We start from the raw sequence: 9872 nt of genomic DNA on the forward strand, positions 1-9872 counted from the left end.
AGTGTTCCAGGATGGGGAGAAGGAACGTGATTCTTTCAGTTTTCTTGCTCTTCCTGGCAGCATGGTTTCTGGAATAGCCAACTTACTCCAGTTTCTTTTTCTTTCTGGGATCCCCAAACAGCCTTATTGTGCCTGGTCAGAGGTACCTGCTGGACAGTGCCTCCTACTCAGAGGGCTGCGTCCCACTGTGTGCTGCCCCCTCCACAGTCCCAGATTCTAATGGTCTAACCCTTTCCTCTCCGATCCCCTGCACCTAGAGGTGGTGGCAGTTTCCTGCAGTAATGGGTTTCTGCCTGTGTCTTAGTTGACTTTTCATTGGCTCAGTTCTCTAACACCTTTTGAAACAATTCCTTACATTAAACTCTTCATGAAAATGACTGATCTGTTTCCATTTTCCTGATTAACCTCTGACTGATACCACTATATGCACTGTACCCATTTTCTAAATGAGTAAACTGCAGCTCAGGTGAGGTCAGTAACTTGCCCAAGGTTTCATAGATAGCAGGGGGTGTAAGTAGGATGTGGACAGAGATCTATGAGCCCCAGTCTTTGCTAATATCCCAGGACATAGGAGGAAAACTATAAGAAGTATGAGTTGCCAAATTTTAAAGAATAACTTAATAAAGAATTTTAGAGAATAATATCAGAATACAGTTATTATCTATCTATACAGCTGATTAATTATAATCCTTATATCTTTATATATTTTCAAATATATACATTCTTTATATATATGCATGTTTATATGTATATTCTTTTATAGGTAACAACTTGTGGTCTATGTGTCAAATTTAAACTAAAATTATATGAATTTTTTAGTTGCTTGCCAACATTTTGAAATTTAGTAACTTTTATTTTAAAAAATAATCCCATCTGAGATGTTCTTAAAAGACTGGATGATCCCACAATAATGGACATGCAGCACAAGTACAGCTGAATGGCGGGAACTTTCTTGGGGTAGAATAGGTTTTCTGTAGCCCTTGTCACTAATTTATATTACCTTCCTGACCGGGTAGTCATTTGAGTTTGATATCTCTGATAAAGCACCTGTCTCTTAAGTATCATCAATCCACCAAAATTATGCAAAATTAAAGTTGGTTTCTGTCTACATTTTTCAGAAAAAGAGTGTAAGGCATCACAGGAAGCCCATCTCATTACTCTTACCCGTAGGCTGAGAACATCAGATGAAGCGAACTGACATTGTAAAGATGCTCCTTATGGATAATCAGTAAGCGGTCCTTCCAGGACCGTCCAAATCCATTCTCCTAAATGCATCTGACAAAGTAAAACCACTGTCTCAAGAGTCTGCTGTGGTGTATGTTACCGTTCAGCTCATTCTGAGATGACTGGGCCATTCAGATTTGCTTATAAACAGTTATTTATCAAATTGCAGTGTCTGACATATGGTTTGATTTGGCACAAATTGACTATGAAATACAAATCTAAGCAGGTCTCTTACTTCTTTTATTTGAGTAACAATTACGATAGGAGTATCAGTTAATGCTCATTCTTTTTTCAAGAAATAATTCTTATATGCGACTCATTAAAAATTTGCAATTTATTTCCATCTAACTGTCCAATGAATATCGATACTCCGAGAATCGTTGATTAAGTATGCTGTATGATCACAAGATAAGAGTCAATTGGGAAAAGTCTAGCTGTATTCCTGAAAATGTTTCATTGGTAAAATCACTTCACTCAAATGTGATTAAAAGCTAACTGTTAATTGAGAACTAAGATGTGACTATTACAAAGCATGTACCAGGATAACAATTCCTTTCTAAGAGATGGTTTCCAGTTAATTAGAAGAACATTTTCCTAACATGTAGCTATCTTGGTCTCTTTTATGCAATGAATTTCTGGCACATGGATCTCAATTTGGGGGGGTCATTTTCCCTTCTAATGAAATTGCTTCAGTCCTAGGAGGAAGCTCGTAAGGTTTGGTTTGCTTGTGTAATTTCTCTTCTCTTTTCTTCATAATTTCTTTGAAGTGTTTTTTTTCCTCTAACTCTTTTTCTTTACGTTCTTTGGCCTCACATATTGCATCTTCTTTCTGTCGGATCTGTAGCTCTTTATCCCACTGTTACAGAGAAAAGGTGTCATTTACATATGATTAAAAAATTAACTTCTCAAAATGCAAATTTATATATTTAATTATCCTCTTAGGTTTTCTCACAGATATTCTTCAGGAATTTATACTCTACCACACTGGAAAAAATATATAAGCTATCTATCAGGAAGTGTACAAGTCCCACACACACAAAGAAGAATTCCCTCAACATCTTTAAGAATAAGAAAAGATAATAGGGTTTATATTTCTATATAACAAATGAATTTCCTTTCTTCATCAATATTGGTATTTACATGAAATCATGGAATCATAGAGTAAAAAATCAAGCCAAAGAAAAACAAAAAACAAATTAAAGTGAAAGGCAGAAATTGTGATACTATTACATGTGAGGTCAAAAAATGAAATTAATCAGATGATAAATGCTGATCTATGGCTACTATGTAGCTGTGTTTTTCTTTCTTTTCAATCCTACAGATACTACCTCCCCATCCCACTTCCATTCAGGTTAGGGATTATAAACCAGAAAATGAGCAATGAGGGAGAGTTAAAAAGAAAGATTTGAAGTCCAAAGATTTGGTTTTGTGTGTACACCAATCATTTACTAACTTTAAAATCTTGGTAAAATAACTGAAATGTAAACCACCATTCTTACTGGTAATTATTTTACTGGTTGTTGTGAAAGTTAAAGTAGCTAATGTAAGGACGTTTTGTAAAGTGTAAAATGTAACGTACAAAGCAGTACTGCTATAGCTTACTGAGAGGAAATGGTATAGACATGAAGGCTTTGTTAAGTATGATATTCAAGAAACTTCCAACCTTCCCAGGTTAATACTTTGTAGTTTGTACTACTATTTGATTAGGCTACCCACATATCAAACAATTTGGATTCTATCAAACATCCAACTTATTTTTAGAAAGGATTCCTTTACCCTTCTATAGCTACATTCCAAACAGATTCGTGGTGGGTGATTGCTTATATAATGCTTATGCCTTTGAAAAGAGGAAAAAATGATAGTTTTTAGGGACCATTTCTTAGCCTTCTTTTCCTAGCCTCCTCTCTATCATTCAAAATAATGTCCTCTATCTCTTCCCCTGGCCCCAGGCAGATGAGTTTAATCACAAAGTGATTAAGGTATTTCTATTCTTTCAACAATAAAGAATAGCAACTGAAAACTGAGTAAAAAGATGTTTGTTGTGTTATTAGAACTACATAATATATATGTGTATATATACCTTGACAATTTGCTGTCTCTTGTAATCTATTCTACATAATTCAGTTGAGTGACTGGTAAAATATAGATGCCATATTTATGAACCATTAGGAATTTTTTATACTACACCATACATGTGATATACTGGTTTAGCAAAACTTTCATTATTGAATAAAAATATAATACTACAGCTTTCATTTTGTGTTTCCAGGGCATCATTCTGTTTCCAAGTCCTAGTACTTGTAGCTATTGCTAGAGTAGTTTAAATATTACTTATATGATAAATTATAACTCAGTGGGATCAGTAAATGAAATAATCTCTTATCATTTCTTAAAAGATCACTAATTAAATAAAATGTAAAAAAATAATCATGGGAGAGAACCCTAAAGATCCATCAAAAAACGATTAGAACTGATAAACTCAGTAAAGCTGTAGGATACAAAATAAATATCCATAAATTGGTTTTATTTTTATACACAAAAATGAACTATCAGAAAGGGAAACTAAGAAAATGATCCTATTTACTACTGTATCAAAAAAATACTTAGGAATAAATTTAACTAAGGATGTAAAAGACCTGCACTTGGAAAATTATAAAACACTGAAAAAAGAAATTTAAAACGATACAAATAAGTGGAAGCATCCACAAGTAAGAATTAACATCATTAAAATGTCCATACTACCAAAAGCATTCATAGATTCAGCACAATTCCTATCAAAATACCAATGGCATATTTCACAGAAGTAGAACTAATGTGCCCAAAATTTATATAGAACCACAAAAGATCCTGAATAGCCACAGCAATTCTGAGGAAAAAAAAACAAAGTTGGAGGATTCATGCTACCTGGTATGAAACTATACTATAAACCATAGTAATCAAAACATCATAATACTGGCATAAGAACAGACATATATATGAATTGAACAGAATAGTGAGCCTAGAAATAAACCCATGCCTTTATGGTCAATTAATATTTGGCAAGGGAGGCAAGAGCATACAATATGGTAAAGATAGTCTATTCAGTAAATGGTATAAATGACTCCTAAAACAAAAGAGCAATCATAAAAAGATTTAGCAAGAAATGATCAACTAAATAAGCTCAATGGATTAAAGTGTCTTAAGTGAATAGCCTTGTATTGCCGCAGTTTAATTCATACCATGAACAAAGTGATTAAAGTCTTTCTAATATTTCAAGGGCAAAGAATGGTCACTGAAAATTGAGTCAAAAGATTTTTGTTCCATTTTTAAAACTATACTGTAGAAAAAAAACAGTGTTCAGTGTTCAATATCAGATTCTTGTTTAAAAAATCTACTAATTCAGGAAACAGGATAAGGCTAGTATTTTAAAATGACAGAGGCCAATTTTCTGTAGCCCAGTGAAGACTCTGATATGTATAGATAGTACAGTGAGATATAAATAAGTTTAGCAATGCCCAATCATGGCTCTACTTTTAAGTTCCACATGTTGATATTAAAGTCTCAGAACTACACATTCTAATTAAAAATACCTTTCAAAAACAAAGCTTTTGCAAGTAGTTTAAGAAAGCCAGTCTTACATAATGGTCAATGATTCTTGTCAATTCTTCATCTCTCTTGGTGAAGAAATCTGGATTTGAAAACAGGGGGACGTCTATTACAGAAGGATGTTCCCTTCAAAAGAGCATAAGAACAGATCCAACATTAGGTATAGATATTCCTTCTGCCGGGAATATATAACTTTGAAAGTCATAATTCGTTATTAAGCGTTTTGATTCTACATTGTTAACATCAAGTACTTAATTCTGTACAGTCTACTACATTATTAGCTTTTAGTTTTGGTAAGCCATTTGGGGTTATTAAAACTGACGTTTTTGAGGATAGGGTATGACATAGAGAATGAGTACTAGACAATAATCAAAAGGCAGTCTTCTCCTAGGAGATGTACGTACTATAGCTTGTCAGTAGAAAATGAAATGTAAGGATATGAAAGGCTAAAGGATGGTTGAAGTCGACTATGACCAATGGGGAGATGAACGTGTGCCTCACCATACATAGCCCCATGACCTTGGATATTCTTGTGGAAGACTAAGCCTAAGAATTTGAACTAAGGCATACTACACACACACACACACACACACACACACACACGCGCGCGCGCGCGCAAACCTCAACAAAAAACAGTGGTATGACTTCAGTATTGCTCCTATGTCTTCGTAATACTAAGAGTGGAACTGTGGCAGACAGCTTAGCAACAGCTCAATGAAAGTGTTGGCAGTGCAAAGTGGGGACTAAGCTATTGGAGATTTATTGTCAAACTGTTCACATAATAATTGTATTATTTTAGATATTTTGAAGTAATTATTGTGAGTCCAGAAATAGGTACAGCAACAAAATGGTGATAGAGAATATGGCTTTGTATGAGAAAAAGTAGGTTTCAAAAAATAAAGCTATGAGGCAAGAACCTAATCAGTGACATAACTGGTGAAAAATTTCCAAATTCAAACCAGTCTGATAAATTTTTATGACTATAATGTATGTCTACATGCACTTTTTTCAAGTTGCTCTATATAGGGAGCTCTATATTTTTGATACCGTAGGGTTCCCTCATATCACCAGGTTGTCCTTTACCCTGTACTAAATGCTTCTCAAATATTTCCTTTATCTTCATCTTTACCATCATTTCCCTGATTTAAACCATCATTCTTACCTGGACTTAGACCTCTTCTTTCAAATCCCTGCATCCACCATGTCTTACCCTCTTCTCCCCCTCTTATCTCTGCACAGGGCTGGTTAATGTCTATTTATCCTTCAGCTCTCAGTTCAAATCCACTACCATAGCTCTCAATCCACCATGGGCCTTTCCTTCATACTTATCTCATTTGTAATTTTAAATTTATCTGTGTGCCTGTGTGAGTTTTAGATTTCCTGCTTAGAATATGAGCTACATGATTGTGCAGATGGTTTACTTATCATTGTCTTATCAGTTCCCAATATAGTGCAAACACTCAATAAATGTCTGCATGTTTAGTGAATTATGGAATGTATAAATGAAAGTTGTGACATTGGTAAGATTCTACCACAAAACACACTTATGTCAGTAGAGCAATGTCCAGAATAACGGGGGAATAGCAATCTCAGGAGACAAGTCACAGAGTGGAACTAATAGCAGGAGTTCAGCTCAGATGGCTGGTGACCAGAGAAAATATATGCAGCCCTCTCCCAACCCATAAGATTCAGAAATATTGTGGGGCAGAAGAGCAGTGAGCTTTCCACTGCATTTTGAATAGGAACTCTAGTCTTCCTATTAAAATACTAGAAGAAAATATAATTTTAGAATGCTGGGGAATTTGGGGACATCTGGGGGCTGACACAGACTAACTATATTTAACAAAATTTGGGCACTTCTGATATTCAAAGAAATGTGCTAAATACTGTGAAAAAGGAATAAGAATAGTATAATTATTTAAAGGTTAAAAATATTCAAGTAACTTGCCTCAAATTCCTTCTTGAATTATAAAGGTTTAAATTTAAGTTAAAGAGATATATAATAATATATTAGAAAGCCTTTAAAATGGAAAGGTTAGGTGGGTATGCTTGTGCATCTGTGATTTCTAGTTATTTCAGTTGAATAGTTTGTACTTGAAAAGAAAGATTCATAGATAACGATAATACAAGACAACCTGAGGCATAAGAGAGACAAACATTCAATGATATAAACAGAAAAAATATAGTAAAATGGTTAAGCATATGGTTCTGCCACCTTGTATTATTTAATCCCTCTATTCCTGTTTTTCTTTAATATAAAAATTATATTGGCTTTATTTTTATTTTATAAATATTAAAATGAAATAAGATATAAAACACTTTTGATGGAGCAAATACTGAACAACTTTCAGATGCATTATTCTTTTTTTAATTCTTTATTGTTTAAAGTATTACATAAGTCTCCTTTTTTCCCCATTGACCTCTCCCCAGCTATTCCCACCCCCAGCATATGCCCTCATCCCCCTATTGTTTATGTACATGGGTTATGCTTATATGCATGCATACAAGTCCTTTAGTTGGTCTCTTACACCCCCTTCCCCTGCCTTCCTTCTGAGGTTGGATGGTCTATTCAATGCTTCCATGTCTCTGGATCTATTTTTGTTCATCAGTTTATGTTGTTCATTATATTCCCCAAATGAGTGAGATCATGTGATATTTATCTTTCTCCAGCTGGCTTATTTTGCTTAGCATAATGCTCTCCAGGTCCACCCATGCTATTGTAAATGGTAAGAGTTCTTTCTTTTTTACAGCAGCATAGTATTCTATTGTGTAGATGTGCCAATGTTTTTTAATCCACTCATCTGCTGATGGGCACTTAGGCTGTTTCCAAATCTTAGCTGTTGCAGATTGTGCTGTTATGAACATTGGGGTGCATATATCCTTTCTGATTGGTGTTACTGATTTATTGGGATAAATTCCTAGAAGTGGGATTATCGGGTCAAATGGGAGTTCCATTTTAAAATTTTTGAGGAAACTCCATACTGTCTTCCACAGTGGCTGCACCAGTCTGCATTCCCACCAGCAGTGTATGAGGGTTCCTTTTTCTCCGCATCCTCGCCAGCACTTGTCGTTTGTTGATGATAGCCATTCTGACAGGTGTGAGATGGTACCTCATTGTTGCTTTGATTTGCATCTCTCGGATGATTAGTGATTAGTGGAGCATGTTTTCATATGTCTCTTGGCCTTCTGTATGTCCTCTTTCAAAACAAATCTATTTAGGTCCTTTGCCCATTTTCATATTAGATTATTTACCTTCCTTTAGTTAAGTTGTATGAATTCCCTGTAAATTTTGGAGATTTATCACCATCAAAAGAATTTAGAGGAAGCCATAGCAAAACAGAGACAATTCAAGGTCTTCTTTAAATTATTCTGACTTGGATGCCTCTATTGTGGGGTCATCCAGTCATTTATCGAATAACACCTCAGATGGGATTATTTTTAAAATAAAAGTTGCTAAATTTCAAAATATTTGTCTGGCTTTGGTATCAGGAGAATACTAGCATTCTCTCCTGTTTGATTTTTTGAAACAGTTTCAGAAGGACTGGCATTAATTATTTAAATGTCTGATAGAATTAATCAAGTTATTTGATCCTAGGATTGTCTTGGTTGGGAGGGGTTTTTTTTGTTTTGTTTTTTCCTCTCTCTTTTTATTTATTTATTTATTTATTTTTTTGGTTGGGAGGTTTTTGATGACTGATTCGGTCTTAGTTGTTATTGATCTGTTCAGATTTTCTATTTTTTTATGATTCAGTCATAGTAGAGTGTATGATGGTTCTAGAAATTTATTCATTTCTCCTCCTTTAATTTGTTGGCATATAATTGTTCACAGTGGTCTCATGATCTTTTGTCTTTTTGTGTTATCGGTTGTAATATCTTTTATTTTATTTTATTTTATTTTAGTCTTCTCTCTTTTTATCTTGGAAAGTCTAGCTAAAGGTTTGTCATATTTGGTTACTTTCTTTTAGTTTTATGGATTTCTTCAATTGTTTTCTAGTCTGTTTCATTTATTTCTGCTCCTAACTTTGTTACTTCCTTCCTTCTGCTAATTTTAGGCTTATATGGTTTACTCTTTATAGTACCTTGAGGTATAATGTTTGTTTATTTGAGATCTTTCTTTTTTTCTTAATATAGGCATTTGTTACTCCAAATGTCCCTCTTAGAACTGTCTTTTCTGCATCCTATAAGTTTGGTATGTTATGTTTCCATTTTCATTTATTTCAAGATATTTTTGATACTCTCTTTGATTTTTTGACTCATTGATTGTTCAGAAGAATATTGTTTAATATCTACATATTTATGATTTTCCACTTTTTCTCCTGTTAATAATTTATAGTTTTATAACAGTTTGGTTGGGAAAGACACTTGGTATGATTCCAGTAATTTTAATTTGCTTACACTTGGTTCGTGACCTAAAATACTAGTATGATCTATCCTGGAGAATGTTCCATGTTCACTTAAGAACAATATATGTTCTGCTACTTTCGGGTAGAATTTTAAATATATTAGGTCAGTTAGGTCTAAAGTATATTCAAGTTCAATGTTTCCTTTTTATTTTTCTGTCTAGATAATCTATCCAGCGTTAAAAGTGGAGTACTGATGTCCTCTACTATTTTTGTAATATTGTCTGTTTCTCCCTTCAGATCTGTTAATATTTGCTTAATATAATTTGGCGCTCCAAAGTTTGGTGGATATATATTTACCAGAGGCCCAATGCACAAAATTGGTGCAAGAGTAGGCCTTCCTTTCCCTGGCTGCTGGCACCAGCTTCCCTCTTGCACCCATGACCTGGGCTTCCCTCTCAGCCCCAGCTTTGTCTGGAAGGTCATCTGGAAGGATGTCTGGTCTGGTTAGCATATTATGCTTTTATTATTATAGATAATTTTTATTACCTCTTGATTAATTGAATCCTTTGTCATTATATAATAGTTTTTGAGTTGAAGTCTATTTTGTCCAAGGTAAGTATGGTGCTATTCTTTTTTTTTAAATATATTTTATTGACTTTTTACAGAGAGAAAGGGAGAGGGATAGAGAGTTAGAAACATTGATCAGCTGCCTTCTGCACA

General features: G+C 34.1%; 1 protein-coding gene across 2 annotated transcripts in view; it reads right to left on the minus strand.

Moving 5' to 3' along the window:
- Positions 1-1546: 1546 nt before the first annotated feature.
- TMEM232 (transmembrane protein 232) overlaps positions 1547-9872 on the minus strand; it is a 76533-nt gene continuing 68207 nt past the window's right edge. For both annotated transcript variants that reach the window (XM_006754268.2, XM_015568386.1), the window contains exons 2-3: positions 4842-4935; positions 1547-2080 (exon numbers count right to left, since the gene is read on the minus strand). In XM_006754268.2, the coding sequence (XP_006754331.1) occupies positions 1874-2080; positions 4842-4935 (301 nt within the window). In that variant the 3' untranslated portion in view covers positions 1547-1873. The remainder of the gene's footprint in view (positions 2081-4841; positions 4936-9872) is intronic.

Source organism: Myotis davidii, unplaced genomic scaffold (assembly GCF_000327345.1).
Source record: "Myotis davidii unplaced genomic scaffold, ASM32734v1 scaffold812, whole genome shotgun sequence".
NCBI classification, from domain to species: Eukaryota; Metazoa; Chordata; class Mammalia; order Chiroptera; family Vespertilionidae; genus Myotis; species Myotis davidii.